The 21,168-nt window shown below is 40.0% G+C and overlaps 1 protein-coding gene across 1 annotated transcript in view; it reads right to left on the bottom strand.

The window, feature by feature from the left end:
* The window catches only part of LOC148051503 (uncharacterized), a 163,896-nt gene that overhangs the window by 37,160 nt on the left and 105,568 nt on the right, over positions 1–21,168 (bottom strand). Inside the window, exon 3 of the mRNA XM_087736853.1 lies at positions 7,001–7,104. Within this exon, the coding sequence (XP_087592979.1) occupies positions 7,001–7,104 (104 nt within the window). The remainder of the gene's footprint in view (positions 1–7,000; positions 7,105–21,168) is intronic.

Below are 21,168 nucleotides of genomic sequence, written 5' to 3'. Positions count from 1 at the left end.
TCCCTTTGAAGTGAGGTCTGGAAGGGAATATATATGCCTGGAACAGTATGTCAAGGGAATTGGTCTATGACTCCTTAGTAGTATTGTTCCTCTGAGATCCTTGGTCAAGAGTCTGACACTGGGTGGCATTAGGAGGAGTCCCAAAACCTTAAGGGCACTGCTTGCTTCTCATCAACTTCAAATGTTGTTTCTCTATGTCCATGTCTTACCCTTATCCTTACTCTCTTTTGCCACCTATCCCTCCTTTCTCAGCAGGAGCACATTCTCAGCCCTGCCCTTTTTTTCTCTTTCCTCTTTGGAGATACAATCATAAAACTCTCAAACATTTAACTTCTTTTCTTTTTTGTGGCTCAGAGATTTGTTTGGTGTTCTGCAGTTAATCAGACCCCTGTCCAGGGACCAAGTTCTTTGGCATATCAGAAATACAGGCTGAGGGAGCTAAAAAAAAAAAGAAAAAAAAAGGCTACTGTCCTAGTTTTGATCACCATGGCAACAATGATAAAGTATAGTCTTATTCTCAGTTTGAGAGTGCCATTCCTGTAGTACTTTTTGGACTTAATTTGGTAAAGGTAAGAAATTTTCCCCTTTAATTCCTTTTGTAAAGCATTCCAATATTAATTCCGGCTTGAGGGAGAAGTAGAAGTAGGGTGGAACTAGCAGGATGGGAGATATGAAGGGAGGTGGAGATGACAGCAAAGAGAAGGTTAGAAATTTTTCCTTTGCAGAAAGGTTTTACATCAGGAGATGTTCCCCTGAGATGTATAATGAAGATCCATGCAGGGGCCGTCAAACACTTTCAATGTGACCTGATAATTAGAATAATTAGAATAACTTGAGGTTCTTGAGGATCCAAGGCATAGCAGATAGAGTAAATTTTAAGGGAAGTAGCCTACGTCCGTAGGCAAGAGCTGACTGTCAGTTTTCATTTCAGTATTTGTTTTTAACAACTCAGCTAAAACTCATCATGAGAACACGAGCGAAGTGTTTCAAATCAGAAATAGCAACAGCATGATTCCAGTATGCTGTTATGTTTCTAGGAATTGCTTATTACTTGACCTGCTTATTTCTACAACTGTACACTGTTGGGACCTGTCATCTCCAGTTCAGCGTCTGCTCCCAGTGACAGTACAGGGTCAGGCAGATTCCTACCGCGCAGTGTAGATTAGCACACGATTGCACTTCTTTGTAGAAAAGCTGATTTAAGCAAATGCCCTGGAAACAGTTCTCCTTAACAGAAACAAACTGGTCATAGTAAATGGGACTTCTATGCCAGTTTTGTGCATCGACAAGATGAAGCCTTTTATTGTTTCTAAGAAAGAGAACTAGATACCTTAGATACTGTTTTCTTGTAGGTGCTCTTACAATCATTACGCATCCACCTGAAGCCTTTTTCCAGCTCACTTACAAGCTATTGATATTAAAACGTGCCTTTTCAGCAGAACAACACTAGCCAGAGTGCAGGAAACTTTCAGTAATTGTACACATATTGCACTAAGGACACAAAAACTTTCATTATTTTAACAAGCAGTAATGTATACAGAAGTGCTTTCAGCAGCCTCTGAGAAGCCTGGAAAGTAAATGGAGCAGCAAAGCACAGATGGCTCTAAATCACCCTTGATGCAAATGAACAGAAATATAAGGCCAAAATGTGGACTGGCTAGTCGGGAAACGAAACCTCTTCTCCAATTCCATGTCATTAATATGATATTCCCTAATCTCCAGCTGAGACAGTGTCAGAGACCTGTCCTAGCACAAAGGCCTTGGCAGATCTTCTCTGTGATCTCACTGTACTGCGCCTGGGAAAGCCATTACTGTCAGAGAGCTGCTACGGGCAGAGAGGAAAGGATTGAAAGGGTCTAGAGGTAAGGCCTGAAGTTGCCTTTCCGGGAGGGTGTTGGTTGGGGATACTGGGGTGCGGCGACTGCGGCCACGGGAGGTGGATCTGTTCCACTGGGGAAACAGTTTCAGCTTCTGTCAGCATATGGCACATCATCTACACCTCACATCCCTGCATTTACCTAAACATACTCACACATAATAATGCAAACTGGGCAGAATAAAACCTTTTTAAACAACATTAAATTACAGTTTTTGGACAGATGACTGTTAAAAGGACAGTTTCCACACTCAAACTGTGCTGCCCCCACCAGCAAGAATTTTTTTCCTTATTTACACTAATATCTTTACCCTATACTAATGCCTGCAGCCTCACTTCCAGCTGGTATGGTGGAAAAGGAACACCAGACAATGTGTGTGTTGGACTAAAACTGCATCAAAAGGAAGGTTTATGAGTTCTATACTGGGATGTTTTCCACCAGGGCAGGAAGCTTTCGTAGAATGAATTGTACTGCCTCTTTGGCTTATTCATCGCCCAAAATTCCGAGTTTGTGCCACTCGGTGACTGTCCCCTTTTCCATTTCCCTTCTCGGATGCATTAGATAGAAATCGCTCACCACCACTCATATAGCTCTTCTAACAAATCAGAGAGAAGAAAAATAGTCTGTCCTGCACGCTGCAAAGAGATTTTGTTTCCCTAACGCTTCCACCTAATTGAGGCCAAATGGCTTTTCTTTTAAGTCAATGACAGAAATGCCATTCCCTTCATTAAGATCAAAATCCCCTCCCCAGAAGAGATCTGGGTAGGTTACGTTTCTAGAAGCAGACAGGACCTTTCTAATACTTTAGACCTCACCTAATAACCTCAAGTCTGTTTCGCCTTCCAGGTGATCTTTTAGACATAGAAGCCCGATAACGAAGTGCCACCTGGTGGACAAAATGACATCGTGTTTTTCTGTTCCACACCTAACTTCGTGTACTAAAATTTCTCCTTCCGGCAAGACCTGAGCTACAGAAGCCTCTAGGGAGGTTACCTAAATCAATTAATTTTAAAGTTCTCTAGCTATATCTAGCTCTACATATAGATATGTTGGTTTAAAAAAAAAAAAAAGCAGTAGTCAAGGTGCACATCTCTTGCTCCTTGCTACCATAACTCCCGCCGTCAGAGAGTGCTGGCAGTTGTAGTAGGAGCAGCTTCTGCGGCAGGCGTGCAAAATGCCGAGAATTAAAAGTCATGTAGCGTGAGTAGCTGGAAACTAATCTTCCTGAGAGGGAATCCTTTCCTCCAACTAGCTGCTGTCACTGTCAGCTGCAGAAGTAGTTTCTACTACTGGCATTTTCCTCTAAGCTTCTGCAAGAGCCCGACTTTTTGCTAAGTCGTATATTGCTGCTAGAATCCATGGCATGAGGTTTGGAGGAAACGGGAAAACCTGGAACTCCTGAATGATTTACCCTTGTTCAAGCTCAGTCCGCTCATGGGCTTGATTTTGTGAACTTAGCCAGATGCAGGAACTACAGCAATGAATGGGAAATAGATGCCTGAGGGCTTACTGTATCTGAATCTGTCACACCGAGCAAGATAAACTCTCTTCACCGCTAAGCTCGTGAATGTTTGGGCCACAAGAGTTTTGTAGGAAGATGCAAGAAACTGCTCACTGGACATGTATAACACAATCTACCCCAAGAATGTTTCTTTCTAACAACTAGAACTGATAGATATCTCAAACGCGATGGCTGAAGTCCTTCTCTACAGCTCATTTTTAAAGTAACGCTATCTCAAACCATAGCTGTGTTAAAATGGAGATCCTGTTGATATTAAGACTGCACTCAATCACTAGTAGTGCTCAGCATGAATATTAGTGTCCTTCAACATGGAAATTCCTCTGGTCTTTGCTGTATTTGGCAACAGTGTTACTGTGTGGACATATACATAATATGGTTTCTAAAACTGAATGAAAATAATAACATACATGGCTACTATATATCTTCATCCATATATAAAACGTTAAGTTGTACAGCAACCCATTTAGATCTTAGCCACTAGGCGGTAGTATAAGATTAACTCATGTAAAAATAACCAGTAGTTTGGTATTCATTTTGTAGCAAACTTCAAAACACATGCCTGCTCCGTAAGAAATTTTGTAAAACATTTTCATGCTTCTTTATCAAATCAGGAAGACACTTTGAACAAAAATATGTCTCGCAAGATTCCACAATGGGTTAAGCGTATTGTTTGAAGCCAATTAACCACAAGGACAAAGGATATATAAAAAACCCCATCTTTTTCCCTTGCCTTATTTGTTTGTGATTAGTAAGGTTCAAAAAGTGCAGTTTAGCCGTTCTGAAATCTTCTTTAAAGAACTACAATATGATCAACTTCTTTACACTGTGCCATCAGTCTTAACACTGGATGGACTAACTGTAGGATAAGTTCCTCTTTTCACAGAGTCACCGAATGGCTGAGGTTGGAAGACACCTCTGGAGGTCATCTAGTCCATGCCCCCTGCTCAGGCACAGCCACCTTGAGCAGGTTGCCCATGCCTGAAAAGAGCCTGGCTCCCTCTTCTTTATTCCCTCCCATCAGGTGTTGATAAGATCCCCTTTAGTCTTTCATTTTTGCTAGTGTTTCAGATGAATGTGGGCATTTCAATTTGGGTCTAATAGGACAAATTAATTTTATAGGGTTAGAAGCATAAAAAGGGAGATTATATGACTATAGGATGTTTTAATAGCAGAATACAATACTGAGTACATTTTGAGAAACTTCCAGCTGTAATAGAATAAGTCAGCCTGGTTCACTTCCTCTGCTGTGTTTGACGTCAGCATGCTCATGTAATAATGTGGTTGATTGCCTTCATTGACTGCTAAAAAGGGTATGCCAAAGTGAATTTGGGTAAGTAACAAAAAGGCTAGGTATGCAGCATTTTGGCTCTTTTTTTTGCAAATGAAACAATCAGATCTTTCTGCAGTACCACCTGGGAGACCCGAATTCATGGTTTTTTGAGATCCTCATCTAATGTTCTTTTGTTCTACCAAGTATGTATAGTTCCTTCTAAAATCATAGAATCACAGAATGCTTTGGGATGGCAGGGACCCTTAAAGGTCGTCTAGTCCATCCTCCCCGCAACTGGCAGGGACATCATCAACTCGATCAGGTTGCTCAGAGCCCCATCCAGCCTGGCCTTGAATGTTTCCAGGGATGGGGCATCTACCACCTCTCTGGGCAACCTGTGCCAGTGTTTCACCATCCTCATTGTAAAAAATTTCTTCCTTATATCTAGTCTGAATCTACCCTCTTTTAGTTTAAAACCACTACCCCTTGTCCTATCGCTACTGGCCCTGCTAAAAAGCCTGTCCCCAAATAATAAAAAAAGATACCTGGGCTATTGTTTATTGGAGCACCGTAATATACTCTCTCTCTTGGATTTATTTTTTATTGATGGGTAAATGCAGAGAGATCACCAGGAAGAAAGCCTTTTTTAGATTTTCATAATTGAAAAATATTTTCTCTGGTGGGAAGGGGAACATAGGACATTATTGGGAAGACAAAAAAGTTTTCCTCAATTTATACTTATTTTGCTAGGAAAAGACTAACCTTTGCAGTATATTTTTCAAAATGAGAGGAGCCAAAAGCTACATGAGATTGTGGGCTCACCCTTTTTGAAGAATAAATTCTATAAATGTTCACATTCGACTGGAGTTCTGCCCTTTAAATACAAACAAATTCATGAAAGTTCATGCTCTTTAATTCTGAAGTCTGCATATTGGTATGCATAAGCTAGCAAGCATGAAAAGTGTAATTATGCTCCAACTAAAACTACCTCAGTCTTACAAAACCTTTCCCACAGATACTAATTTCTACTAGCTTATTTTCAACCTAAATTTCAACCATCCTTGAATGTCTGCAAAATCACCCAGAGTTCTGTCCATTTTTATTTTTGCACATTATTTTTGAATTGTGGGACCTGGTGCCTCAAGGAAAATGGAAAGACACCCAGCACCTCTAATAGTGCAGGATGAGATCATACAGAGTAATATGGAAGAGACTTTTTTTCCATCTCCTTTCATCCATTTTAAGACTGATGCAAGTCATGAATCCTCAAGACCCATTTCCTTTTTCTTTTCTGTTATTTTTGGAGAAGCTTCGTCCCATCTACTCCTCTCTCTCTGTTGAACGGTAACATGAAGATAGATATGGCGGTAAGTACTGTGGGGGAGGGGAATTCTAAAAAAAAAATGCTGTCATTTGCTTTTCTGTTTTTCTCATGAAGAAATTTTAATTAGCACAGTCGTGTGAACAACAAATATGGGATGCTGCAGTTCCCTTTGCAGTGTGATAGTATAGCTATTTCCTGGTTTTGTAGGTATTGATATATTACATTAAAAGGCTTGAGGTTCTTTCCATAAAATAATAGCATTAAACCCTTGCATCTTAATATATTACCTTGAAAACTCAAAGAGTCAATGGTTATTTTAGGAGGCTATCCAAAGGTTAACCAGATAAATCTAAAATTATGGTCATAAATAATCCAAACAATGACCAGCCGTAGAAACAGATGGTGCTTCTGGAAGGGCCCAAACCATTTCCACCCTTAATTCAATGTAAACCTCCTGTTTGGAGCTCTGCAGTTGAGGTCTTTTGTGCCTGCCTTTAACTGCATTGTTTCTTCAGAGGCGAGATTTGCGATACAATGCATGAAGCTTCTTTAACCAGAGACAATGCTGAGCCCCTGCACGCATGACTGACAGAAGAATTTGGATAATTCTCCTGAAATCAGAGACACTGTTTATGTAACTACAGTCACACAAACTGCAACTGAAAATAGCAAACCCAGTCAGCCTTAGTTTCGACTGCTATTTGCTTACCATTTGTAGCACCGATCAGTACCTGTTAATGGCGTTGAATTGTCTTGAGTTTAACTTATTAGTACAGGTTACTCCATGACTGGAAACGATAAATTTTGATACCCACTTTTGATCTTTCCCTAGTTTTGTTCTAGTACAGCTTCATTTACTTCGGTTACCGGATTTGTTAGAATCAGATATTTGGTGCTTGAAAGATACCAAATTACTTGGGTGAATACTCTGAAATAGTCAGCTAAGTCAAATAACTTAAGTAACACAACTCTACAGGGGTTGGTTTCTTAGACAGCATGCGGGTTACCTGAATGAGGATGAACCCATAACCAAAGGAGTATGCGGATCAGGCAGTGGTGGTATCCTCCAGCAGACCCACTCCCAGTTACAGGGCTTTCTTTTTGCCAGTTTCTGTCAGGGGAAAAGAAAAAAAAAAAGCGTGTGGGGGCTTAATGCTACGATGTGTTCACTGGGTAAGTTCTTGCCAAAAGCCCTCTTTATGGAACAAAAAAAATCATTACATGATAAAAATTTTAAAGAATTATGTGAAATAAGTGCAGGATATGTTCACTCCATATAATTTATTAGTTCCTGTGCTTCATCCGTCTTTCAGTCTCTTCTGCAACAGCTTATTTTTTACTTCCATGGTACTGAGGTCTGCCATTCCAAAAGGAGGTAAAGTTATCCAAAGTGGGAAAAAATCTCTGGGAATTTATGAACTAGATACATGGAGACATAAAAAATCATAAAAAGATTAAATCCAAAGAAGCGGTGCAACAATTACAACTCCGGGGCAGCATAAGGTAGGAATTAAAAGCACTTCCTCTTTTTTTAAAAATACAATGGAACAAAAATTTAAGAGTCAGTTGCATAAACTTACTCTTGCTCTAAAGTGGTTGATTATGCTTGTCTTTGATCGCTTTCAAGAGCCAGGAATCAGCTGTATGTATTTATTTGATTGGCTTGTACCCATTCAGGATATTTACAACCATTGATAAAATATGTAAGTCAGTGGATGGAGATATTTCATACAGAATAATGCCTAACGAGTCACTCAAAGAGAGGGAAAAATCTTTTTGTAACCCCTTACAGAGTCAAGGTAGCACAGCAACATTTGTAGCTCCAAAGACTAGATAACGTTTAATTCATGTAGCTATGGAGTTTCAGGACCATCTCTTGAATAAGTTAAAAGTAAATACCTTTCAGAACAAAGAGGTTAATACGTTTTACAGAACATGGGCAGGGGGAGGAACAGAGAAAGAGAGAGAAAGAAAGCATATGTGAAGGGAATAAATCTGTCTAGACCCCTGGAGTACTCCAGAGGAGATAAGTTTTAAAAGCTCACATAAGAACAGCTTCCAAATATTTGTGTAAAAGGCCTCTGTCACTAAGGCATCTGAACTTTAAAACAATACTAAATGAATATACCTTCACAATATTTTAAAAGAGGAGGAGCCGAGCTACAGGGACACTAAAAGCCTGATTTCCCTTTCCCTTATACCATTACAGAGCCATGGACGTGAGAGAAAGCACTTCACATCGCAGCAAGAGGAGTGGGAGATGAGAACAGCCCCCAGCCCGTGCCTGGCCCTCGTTCTTTTGGGGGGCAGCTGAGTGCCAGAAACGGGACCCAGTGTTGTGTACGTGGAAACCACTGAGCCCCTCAAAGCCCGAGCTGCCAAGCAACGTTTCTCTGTTACCCCACGCACGCTGATCAGCTTCTATTGGCCAAGTATTATCCATCGCTGTGTAGTTCTTGTCACTTATGTCACTGTTCATCATTATCTTTTTATGAGTTAGTGATGCAGAATCACATTCCAGCACACAGCATGAAATACTCGTTGTCCCTTTGAAGCAACATCTCTAGATGAAAACTGGACTGAGCTGGTGGCAGTGTGGGCAATGAGTTCCTCTGAGAATTGAATGAGGTGGATTTTCTCTACAAGAATTATTAACTCCCAAACGCTTCAGGGCAAAATGTGATTGCTGCGTCTTTACTGCACATCTCAGAGCTTAACGGGGCATTTGGTGTTCGGAGGATGAGTAATTTCAGTTACAGCAGTGACATTGCTGAGGGCTCTCTAAATTGATGCGAGCTTTCCTAGGCAATCGGTGTGCTATTACTAAGTTCGCTTTAGAGCCTTGCACAGTAGTGCCTTATCTCGAGTTGTGCTCCCGTGCACTAGTGTAATAGAAATATTTGCTAACAATATAGCGGTAAGTCGGAGCGATTCAGAGCGTCGGCGGCGTTCTGAGGCAGGCCCAGGCACTTCAGCATTTTCTCTGTCTGTATCATGGGAGCTGGTCCCGAGAGAGCACGCGGCCTGGTTTGCCTCAGTTGCCTTCAGGGTCTGTTAATCCTCCTGTGCTTTGGGGCTCTCTTGTTCCTGATGGTTACTCAGCACAGTTGATCCAGAGAAGTGAGTTTTAGTTACTGATGATTGTTTTCTTTTGCAAGGTTACTTATATATAGGTATGTTTATACAAAAATTTACACACATATATGTATTTATAAAAATACGTAAATGTACAGATGTAGAAATATAGATATCTATCTGTTTCTCCAATGGCCAAAGGAAAAGGAGAAGGAATAGGAAGAAGAAATAATGGAAGAAACACAAAAATGTCAAAGAATGATGAAAGATCAGTTTCTGGTTTACGGAAGGTCACCTTTATCTTGATGTCAGTGAAGACTTTGCAATAGCAGGAAACATCAGGCTTTTGGTTCATTGAATGAGTGACTATAGTTCAAAGATTTTATATAGCATATTTTCCTAGATATTCTTCCAACACCGAGGTAAACCCGACAAATAGGCCAGTAAGAAAAGTGTTAGCATTTCTATGCAGGAAAAGAACTGTGTGCTACTTCCAACTTTATCTTTCCACTAGCCAGTCCAAGCAGAAGCAGCTTAGAGAGTTTTCAGTGTCAGCACATCACCCCTGCATCTCCTTAGCTGTTAGTATTACTGAAAATATTTAATTGTTACTGCTACGTCCACGCAAAATGTGAAAATGACTGTTCTTCTCATTAAAATGTAAAAAATGTGAACACAACAGGGACAGTTTCTGCCAAGGAGGAAAGCTTAAAATATGTTAAGCAGACTTGTTTGCAAAAAATTATTCCAGCTTTAATCCCGCACTAGTTTCAGTGATGTTTTTCACAAACACTTATGCCAGCATTCTCGCAAACAATCCTATGTGTCCATCCTATTTTCTGACAAACAATGACCATAGGACTATCTCAAAGGTATTTGAGTTCTCCTCCTGCTTGCAAATATTTCTATCACCTAAACAAGGACTGCATGATATGATAGAGGTGTCAAGTTAGCATGAGCATTTACAGATGCAACCAGGACAGCTACCTCACAATTAGCTTTGGTTAAAAAAATATAAAAAGAAAGACCCCTTGAAAATTAGACCAGAAAATAACTTTCTTTTAGCATAGCTTCATTAATGAATGGAATTACATTGAAATTCATAAGTTCAGCCCAGTCATCATACAGTTAGAACAGAAATCACACTTCCCACTCTTCTGCCGGTGTCAGAGTTACAGCTGAAACAATTACCGCATGAGGTGATTTTTAACTTCTATGAAAGCTGTGCTTACTGATTCAGCACTACATTTTAAGTTTACAAATCCAGTGTCAGAAATCAATGGCATAATGTTCTTATGGTAATCTAGGGAAAAGCCTTTTCTAAACCTAATGTACATTGTATTTATTCCTAAAATCTCATCAGCTAATCCCTTAGAAATAAACTGTTGTGCTATAAATGTCATGTATTCTCCTGTCTGTGTTTTCAATTCAAATGAATGTTTCCTTTTCTGAATTCTCCCACAGAGTATCTTTTTCCTCTCTGGAGCCAAAGAAAAAGCTTAATCTTCCAGGAAGACGGAAGACTCCCATGCAGAGTTCATAACGAAAAGTACGTATGCATGTATTACACACCTTCAGCTGGGTACACGTTGCGCACAGGTCATGTAAGTTGTTGTCAACAGACGTACACTGGGGAGCCAGTCTGCTATAGAAAGTCCAGCTGTATGATGTACAACAGCAACTCTAAACCGTATAAAATTAATCTGGTATGGATTCTATTTGTATAGGTTCAATGGAGTTTGGATTTGTTTACACAAGATTCTACAGAAAACCCCAATTAAAAAGGAGATGGATCTTCTTCATTGCAGTGTTCCTGAGAAGAGAACGGGCAAGCATTAACTCCAGTAGCATTTTAACCCAAATCACTAACAATATCTTTTATATATGTGCATAAGCTTTCTATTGCAAACACTTGCCACTTATTTTTTGTGCTGAAGGTTGCTGCCATCTCTTACCACAAAGGGACCTATTTTTTCCCTAGTGCAACTAGATCTCTGTTACCTGTTTATTTCATGGGTGAATCTGGGACAATTAAAATTGCTCAAGTGAGACAAGGAACAGGTTTACAGATGGCCACATTTCCACAAAAATGATCCGAACGTATTTTGAAAAATATGTATGTGTGCACACACACACGAGTCATGCAAAACTTTTCATTTTTGGACTCTGCAAGGAAACTCCCAGCAATCCTCAGGGATGATGCCATTTGCACAGCCTGCCTCTCAATGCCCAAGCATTAACTGGCCCTCCGGCTGGCCTTCTGGTAGCGCAAGCACTCACCCTAGCTGTTAAGCTACCGTGGCTCTCAGGAAGGGAGGACCTACCACAACATATCAGATGATTTTTCCATCAAGGCTGGTATTTTTCGCTTGCAAGTAGTAAGTATTCCACGTCCCAGAGAAAAGCAGAAAATCCGATTGGACTAATATGGTGTAGAAATAGAAGAACGTACCAGACTGATGCTGAAATTTGACTACCTTTCTAAGCGTGCTAAACCCTGTAATTACAGGCAATTGGATTGGTCAATTCTTTGAAAATTTATTATACAGCTTAGCCAATGCACTCCCCATGAGAACAATCTCACTGAGATTTTCTCAGAAATGGCGAAGACAATCCACCATTCCTTTTGTTACCTGTCAAGTGCAGAAACAAATTGAGATTCAGACGCTAAAGCTTTATTCCTTGCCTAATGGGCATGCAAATCCAGAATTTTGGTTTGGCCACATCTCTAACCAGAAAAGTTACTCAAACAACTAGTACCCCACTGAAGAGTCATGAGTGCAATAACTGTGTTGAGTAACGGCGCTTCACAGAGCTGCTTCATTGTCCACCATCAGCTGCGAGAGCCTGCCTTTAAAAATGACTTTGCATCATTGATATAAAACCGTACAGGAACCAATGTGAATTGAAGATTTAGTGCAAGACATCTTATGCTTCATTGTTTGACAGTAAAAGGACAATTGGCTCAAATAAAATGGCTTAACTTGCCAGTTGTAGTGCGTTACAAAACTAAACTGCCCAGAGAGTGATTGCCAAAATTAACAAACCATGAGATCACTTGCTTTTGAAAGAGAGAATTGAAACTCCGCTTGCAGGAGAAGTGCAGACAATTAGAATGTGCATTCCAGATAGGACTACAACGTTAGCATCGCTTCTTTGTGCTAGCTTAGAAGCCTATCTTAAAGTAAATTATGTATCCATCAGAGGAGTCAGGTCTGAACCTTGTTCCATTTTTAAATTCCTCTCTATGGGGCTGCTCAGAAGCCTGACCGCTCTCATTTCAGATTTGGCCAAAAATAATGAAAGTACAACAGATAAAATAAAGCTTAGTGGTATATTTGAGTATAAAATAGCCTCATATAAAATGAGGTCAGCTTGGCTTATGTTATACTCAGAGCATAAGTGAACATGCTGAACTTTTTTAGTTGTTCTTTTTGCATGCTGTTCTTTATGTAGTATGAAAGGCATTTATGATATATATTGTCATTTCAAGTATTCTTGCCAAGCAGTTTCTTAGTCTTTTCATAAATTTAAAGGAACTTTATAACAGTTCAGCACATTTAATAAACATACTTTATATGGAAATAACTTTTTGGATAGTAGCAAGATACAGTTTATCTTAGAAAGTTCTGCTTTAACTTTGCAAAAGCAAGCTGATCATAACCTGATTTAAGACCTTATGCTAATGATAACTTAAATACAAATACAAGCATAAATTGTCTGCCCTGATAGTCCCTTACTGCACTTTAAAGACTGCAGATAAATCTGGAATGTGCTCAGAGACAATGTTTTAGTGAGAACTGAGAAATATTAAAAAAAAAAATCTAAGTTTGTAACAGTGATGGGCTAAAAGTATATAAGGCTGCCATGGGACACAGAATGTAAGATGATTCAGACAAAGAAGTGAAATATGGCATGCAGCGCAGTAGGGGAAAAAGTACACTCACTTCAGTCCCCAGCTTGCAACAGATCTCTTGTGCACGCTTTGGTGAAAAGAAATGTAAGTGTCTGTTTGCCACAGAATTTCATGGAAATGAAATTCACCCAGTTTGCGGTGGGTGAGATAGCTCAGCTACGATGCAAGAAGGCCTGACAGAGAGAGCAGCAGTGGCAAGGTCTCACATCACGGTGGCTGTCTTCTCCTCAAAGCCCTGTGCAGCAATGCTTGTGCAGGGAATGATTTCCCAGCATTGCTGCTCCCACAGCAAGATCGAAGCTCTCACCCAGTGACTCCTCGCAGGATGCTTTCTGAAGGGGATCATTCACAAAATGGGGCAGAAGCTATGAAATGTCAGCAGAAGGAACAAAGCTGCATATTCCAGACTGTCTATTGCTAGGAATGGATCAGAGAAGATGGAAACAACGAGGACTTGTAGCTCTCCTCCTCTTCTCAATAAATGCAATCATTACTTATTATTATACGTGATGGCCGAAGTATCCTGGGCATTGTACCCTGGATGTGCCACATTCATATTTCTTCTTTTAATCTGCTACAATTTGTTTTGAAATGTCATGCTCACGTATTACTGTATGTTTTGCCTCCCGCCTCATTCCATTTCCAAGGCTTGATTAAGCAGGTTATAATCTTTGAGAAGATGTCTTACTCAAGGCTTAGTGAATGCCACAACATCTTGCTTTCTTAGGTACTCATGCACTGCCTGCAGATTTCTAATATTTGTTTTCTAAGCCCCAGCAAAAAGTATTAAGTGGTTTTTCTGGATCAGATTTCCTCTCACCCCTTCTCTCCCAGACGTTTTGTGAAAATCTCTTTACAAGAGGGTACTGGGCATTCATCCAGGCTTAGCTATGCTTCTTTGTGAACTTGATAAAAGGGAAGTGAGGGCTTTACAGTATGCACCACTGCAAAACATTCTGCTGTGTGACTTTGATACGCCTTAATTAATCAGCACTCTTGGTTAGATATCAAGCAAAATCTAACGGTTACTCAGAATATACCACTTCCATAGGGATTTGTATCCTACTGCTTCAAGTAGGAAACTGCCTTGCTCAATTTTTACAAAGACCTCCCACCAGATGTCCCCCTTTCCCCACCAAAGTGATGACAAAAGACTGGCAATTTAAACCCCTCTGTAGTAATTCATTTCTTCATATATATCCTGTAAAATTAGTTACCATACTTGCAGTTTGACACAAATAGTAGCTGCTTTTATGCATGAGGTAGTAATAGCCTCATCCTGTAGGAAGAGTACGTGATCTCAAAGTGCGCTTTACATTTGGAGAGCTTGAGCCAGGCAGAGCAGATACCTCCCTGCCTATCTCACAGCGCATGGGAAATGATGGGATACCTCAGGTGCCTGTTTTCCAGCACTGGCAATTACATGCACATTGCCTGGAATTGATTATAGTCACATATTTTTAGGGAAGTGAAAGCAAGACGAAGGGTACATTCAAATCTTTTGGCCTACTCATTAGGAAGTTTTGATTTCTGCACAGAAAATTTCAAAAAGTGGGCTGAGCTCATGCATCTTTACATAGTTTTAAAAAGCTGAATAAGAAATAAAAAATGAAATCTCGGGGCAGAACTATCATCTTTGATACTTCACGGGAGTACTGCTTGGAATATCTATTCTGATTCATCGTTTTCATGTGTTAGGATGCCAGTCGACGAAAGGGCATGTTTTAGCATTTACTGTGCCACTGAATATAACAAGCCAGTCACTATTCCCACTTATGCCTTTGCTAGCATAAAGTGGGCTTTCCGATCTTAAAAAAAAATGCTTTCTGATCATTAAGGAAGCAATGCAGAAATGAGAGAATATAGACTGAGGACAGAGAGGTGTAAAGTTTGATATAACAAAGCCAAAATATTTCAGAGAGTCTTCAAGAAGTAATAACATGCTACTGAAATGGGCATTGCCACGAGGGGAGAATTTGTGAAGTGCCTTTTTATTAACATGGTTGCTGGCCCATATGTCACTAGCCATGACGGTGCACAAATTAGCCTGAAAAATTTTGGTTGCACTTCTCGGCCAGATTTAATTTCATCTGTGGCTGCAACAATCAAAATCACTCTTTCAGATATAGCCATCTTTCTTTCTCTGCATACACCTGTTTCCACTCATTCTGGCAGTTTAGTACTTAATGTGGAAAGGGCAGCAGGGCCTGACCATAAGATCATGCTTACATTCCACAGAGTCCAAGGCAAACAGGAGAAATGAGTCCATGACACCTATTTCATAACGCATACAGCATAGTGGGGTATTTCTGGTGCTTGAGTTCTAGACTGACAATTAAACGTGAACTCTCATAAGAAGTGTGCTGATTTGATATCTCGCCAACTAAACTGTGAGGCAAGATGCAGTGGATTTATTCTTCTGGCACTGCTAGCCACAATGTGAGCCAAACCCAGAACCTCAGTATCACATGGGGTAAATTGGTTTAAGGGAGTTGAGAGCCCATGATGAAACTAGCCAGTTTTTAGATGTGGTTGGGAATAGAATAGTATGTGCAAGCCACAGATGGTGGATTAACCCATTTTTCCTATTTTCCTGTAAGCTGGAACCTCTGTGTTCCATGTGGGATCAGCACTGTAAATACATGTGCCCCCCCCCTCCCCCCCCAAACCCAACCAACCAACCAACCAAAAACCCCAAAAACCCCAACCCCGAAAATCTGGGAGCATGAAGACAGTGAAGTATCTTTACTTTCTCTGTATCCCAGCTGCTTATGTATATAGCAAAATTAAGGATATTTCTTTCATCCCACCTTTTCTCATGTTTACACTGTCCTTGTACGTCCCTTAACAGAGAAGAGGTCTCCGTCTGATAAACACATTGGATGGTTCAAGTAATAGGAATAACAAACAGTGGGGACAGCTTGACTGACATAATCTATTTACAGACTCAAGGTGTAAGGAGCAATCTTGCAGGGTGCTTATCTGCCAAATCAATGGCCAACAGTACTGGGCATAGATAGTATTTTACAGGCTTAACCTCGTAGTTCCCTTCTCACTTTCTTCATGCAGAGTTCTGTCGTGTAAAATCTGACTAAACTCAAAAGGCTACATGAAGAATAAAAAGGGGAGATCTGGTTAATAAAAGGATTTTACTTCAACTATTAAAAATAAATAAATTCCCAAACCTCCACTGCAATTGAAATGGACATTTCAAATATTCTAAGATAGACAACTACTCAGTTGTAGCTCTAATGATTATGGTATGAGCTTATGATTTATATAAAAAGTGGCATAATTACTGTGAATATCCTACTGGATTTTTCAATAAGGAAAGAAGGAATTTTCATGCTTTCTAGGTTAAGGATAAACATAATTGATTTATGATTAACATGAAGGTCTGGGCTTATCTTCCCAATATATTGTATTTCACAGAGAAATGAGGATAAAGGCATTTTTCTCATTTATATTGAAACAGGGTATTTGCAAGCCAGAGCAGCTAGGAGCAATACTGGTGAGAGCTCCGACTAGATAAAGACTTGACATCGTTCATGCTAGATTCAAGTCCATCTGTGGTATGGCAGGAAAAAGACGAATGGGAGGTCAAAAGTCTAAACAAGGTTTTTAAAGGACATATTTATAAAGTATCACAATTAGGAGAAAACAGGTCCACATCTTCCTGTCAGTTCACTACAAATTAATTAAGCAACACTGATCACTAGGCATTTCTTGGGAACTAATGGGAGTCAGAGGTTAATAGTCCAAACTTGTGCCCTAGACCATGAGTTCTTGCCAACTTTGCATGCCACTGAAGTGTCCCAGACTAAGGCTCCCATTGTAGTTTAGGTTAAAAAATAAAGGGTGCAAACATATTCTAATTTTGGGAAAGCTGTATCAATCATGGGGCAACAGTTATTCCTAAAGGCATGTAGGTCTGATCCTGAGAAACATCAAGATCTATCAGTTCCCACCAATCCCTCTGGAACTCTGTTCCTCAGCAGCTGACGGAGGCTCTGGCAAGTCTCACTGAATCACACCCTCAATTTCATGACTTTGGTAGTCCAATTCAGATAATAGCACAGAAGATGACTACATCTTCAGGCATTTCAGGCATCCTCAGCCACCACGAATACTGCAATCAAATCACAGCAGTGGGTCAAATTTGACACTTTACACTCATCTCCAGAAGCTCTTGCGTTACACACAGCCCTCTCCAAAAAGGTCTCTTGCAAGGCCACGCAAAATTGGACTGCTTCAGAGAAAGTACGGAGAAAGTTCCAGAGACCTGGTGAGTGCTGGATAAGACCTGTCCCCTCATTAAACCCGGTGGCTTACATTTTAAACGTCTCTCTGGAGTACTGAATAATTTTGCAGCAACCTGCCTTGCTCAGCAGCAAGGACGACCCCTTGCAGACGTACGATAGATGAAAAAATATGTGTGAATCCACTGTTAGAGAAGGGTAAATATGATTCTGGCCATCCTATGTGACAGGATGAAACAAGCAACTAGTTGTCATCTCCGTGTGCATCTGATCCCTTACTCTTTCCAAAGGTTAGACATGTCATCCGCGGCAGGACAGTCACTCCGTGTCTGTAGGGGTGGGGGAAGTGCCAGTCGGCTACAGAGCTCCCTGCCATTAACGATTTGTGCTCAGGGGTGTCCAAATTCCAGACACTAGTTTAACCCTGACTAAACCACCAGTCTGACTCTCACTGGCATTGACGACAGCATTGGCTACGGCTCATTTCTCTAAGACTTCCTCTGAAGCTTCCCTCATCCCCCCATCCCAGGATGATTCCCGGCAGTGCATAGAAACCAGCGATTTCACAAGGTTGTTTTAAACACTAGTCCTTATATCTAAAATCTCTCTCTTGTTAGCTTTGCTAAAATGCATGGCACTCAAGCCCTGGGCGCTTTCTAACTGGCTATCAATGGACTCTGCACTTAAAGGGCAAATGTAAAAAGAACAAACCGAACACATATATCATATACCTTTTAGGGCTGAGACATTAAAAAGCAGAAGCTTAATCTTTGGAATTTTCCAGTATAAATAACTGAGCCTGTTTATTCAACTCCTGAAAATGTCTTCCACACTCTTACATGAAATCTTCTCTGGTTAGTGCTTTGAGGAAAAAAACTTCTCAACTTCCCACACTATCATTTTCACTGTTTTCAATTTAGCAAAAGCAAATGTAGCCTATTAAGAAAAGTTATTCCAGAGTACTGCTCTGTTTTAAAACACAAGGAGAAATACAAGACACAGTGAGAACATTCTGCTTTCTTGAAAAATTAATTCTTTGGTACAATTAATCTTGTCCATAGTTGTTGCTTTTATTAAGAATGACCTTCCTGAATTCTCCAGTTTGATATAAAAAAATCAAGATGGTAGCCACAAAATACCACAGAGATGGTGGCAGCCTGCTCTGTCTGTTCCTTATCTCCAGAAGAATTGAAATTATGGCCACTGAATAAGGGTAAAAAGCCATATGTAATGCACTTTACTGAACGCTGATCACTGCATATTTTTCAGATGTCACTAGACAATGCTTGCACAGTGTTTTAAGAGTGCAAAGTATGGTTTGAAAAGTTGACAGTATTTATTAAGTGCTAAGACCTTCTCTAAGCTAGTACACAATGAAATGGAGAAACTCTTTCTTTAGAAGAGTTGTACATGTATTCAATTTTAAGAGCAGAGTAGACACGCTAAAATATATGTGATTATTTAAACATTTCTAGTTAATGATGGTGCCCTACAGAATAACAGGAAAGGAGACTTTATAAACTGCAAGTCACAGCCATTCAACTGCGTGTACTCTGCAGTTTGCAGCCTCTCTCTTTATTGATTAATAAGATACATAGGCCTTAACCCACATTCATACTTAAGCCAAGCTCCATGGCATTTTGCTTGAATATACACTGCAAGGTTGCATCCCAAACACGGAGAACATTTGCCCTTGGGCATTGCTCCTACTACCACAAGTGGGCCTTGCTGACGGTCAGTGGCGTAACTCAGCCAGGTAGAGTTGAGCCTGTCTGTGCTCGCAGAAAAAAGTGCTAGATAGTAATGTTATGGTTTTCAGCTTCATAAATGCGTTGACATGCAAAGTCTGTATAAGATGAACGTGTTACACGTTCTCATATGCAGCAGGGTGAATATTCTTTAAAGCTGCTCGTACGTAGTCTATGATTTTGTGCTGGGAAAGAGGATGTGAAGTAGCAAGAGAAATAAGGGATGACTTCGGGCTTGTAATAATCCTGTAAATTCTAACACCAGTGGTTTGTTTTTCTTTTCTACTCATACTCCTGATAAAACCTCTTTGTTATTCGAAATATTGTGCCATGGTTTAGCATGAATGATAGATTTGTTACTCATTGCTTATTTTGTCTTTTTTGGGGATGAAATTCTAATTCTTCCCTTATTATTAGAAAGTGTGGCCAGGAATCTGAGGAAGGACTGGTGCCCAGGAACTGAATTAGAATTAGGATTCTGTGCCTATGACTTCTTTCCTCTTCTATCTACGCCTTTAGGGAAATCTCTACTTTACTTTCCCTATGCATAAAAGCCTACATATCTGCAAATTTTAATTAGATGGAGTACAACACCTTCAGGATTGTAAGTGCCAAGCATTATTATAATCTATGACCTTCAGCTAATGAAGGAGTGCCCTGCTTTCACATAAAGCTTGTCAGGTATCAGATCATGGTAGTGTTTGAGCGCTCTGTCCTTCTGAGACAAGCTGTGCATGACCTAGTGTGTTGGTAAATCCTTGCTTACACAAATACGCAACACCACTGAAGTCTGTGAAGATACGGTGTTTGGTGCAAGTCAAGGGTACGCATGTTGTAATGTTTATATTCAGCTTATGCAAAATCAAAGCCTTTTACAAGAAGCTCTGTGACAGACTTCAAAGTAAAGGAGTATGATAACCTCAGATTTAACATATCTCAAATTACAAGATCAAATGCAGATTCGGACATGTTGGAAGAGAAGTTCTGCACTGCTGATGATAGCCAAAAGAATTTAAAATATGTGCTCTGATATGGCCTAGGGACCTCTTACAATTTCCATGGAGAGTAACTAATTTTTCTTTATTTCTGTCACTTTTTCATAGTTAAAAGATTTCTTTCCTTCTCCCCTAAAGCTCATAATGTGGTAAAGAAGCTGTCAGGAACAGTTAAAGCAGTGTATAAATCCCCATGAGAAAGAGTCCATCACACATTTTGCATATCTCAGGGGTTCAAGGACAGTGGGCAGGAATCTGATCTGTGTTACAATAATTTAAAACCAGACTAATTTCAGTGAACTCGCTGGCGTTCCTCCAGATGTCAGTTAGAATAACAGAGAGCAGAGTGTGGCTCAGGAAGTAAAAAATAAAACAGAAGACCTGTGTCTGTCACCATTGATGCTGTAACTTGTGACAGAAACCTTCTCTGAAGCAGCGATGTGCTGGTGTTCCAACCATGCTGAATTCATTTACTTTGGCAGCTTCGTGATTGTTCCACTGTCTATTTATCTGAAATGGAAACCAAGTCATGTTGCCTGCTCCTTCTCCCGGCATATGATTACACAATACATCTTCCATTTTTTGCTATCAATCACTCCCAGTGCTATTTTCCCATTGTTGTACCACAGTACCTGGCTTTTGGAGAGGTTTCAATTTGAACATGAATGTAAAGGAAAAACTTGAAAATAAGAGAAAGTGTCTATGCATTTGCAATGTGTGAAAAATGTCTACGTTGTTCCATGCATTTGCTTGGTCATTTAATGACAGCTGATTTGGAACATATGCTCCTCAGACATTCAGCGTGCTTCTCAATTTTGGGTGTCAGAGCCAGCGATTTTAGTGCCAGATAAGCAAACTTTGTTTTTCAGAAAGAGTCAGGACCTGTCATTATTATAGACATCTCCGAGTTGGCTAGGCACAACCCCCGTAACGTGGCTGTTCAGTATCAGAGACAGATGAACCAAAGGTTTGGTATTCTTTGGATTCTATTCAAATTGTTCTGCAGTCAAATAAAGTGAAAACTAAAATAAGGTAGATAAAAGACAAGTCACATCTAATGAATTATATGCAACACTTGATAAAATGCATTTCAAATGGAAAGGAAATGTACTAGAAGAATATTTTGATTTTTAAAAGGTAATTTAATCTAATTAAAATATTTTTTCTCTCTTCTAAGATCAG

The sequence above is a fragment of the Nipponia nippon genome, unplaced genomic scaffold, assembly GCF_047370975.1.
Source record: "Nipponia nippon isolate SJK-2023a ecotype South Korea unplaced genomic scaffold, ASM4737097v1 scaffold_6, whole genome shotgun sequence".
NCBI lineage: Eukaryota > Metazoa > Chordata > Aves > Pelecaniformes > Threskiornithidae > Nipponia > Nipponia nippon.
The sequence above is the reverse complement of the archived record's forward strand: the minus strand, read 5'-3'. Positions and strand labels throughout refer to the sequence as shown.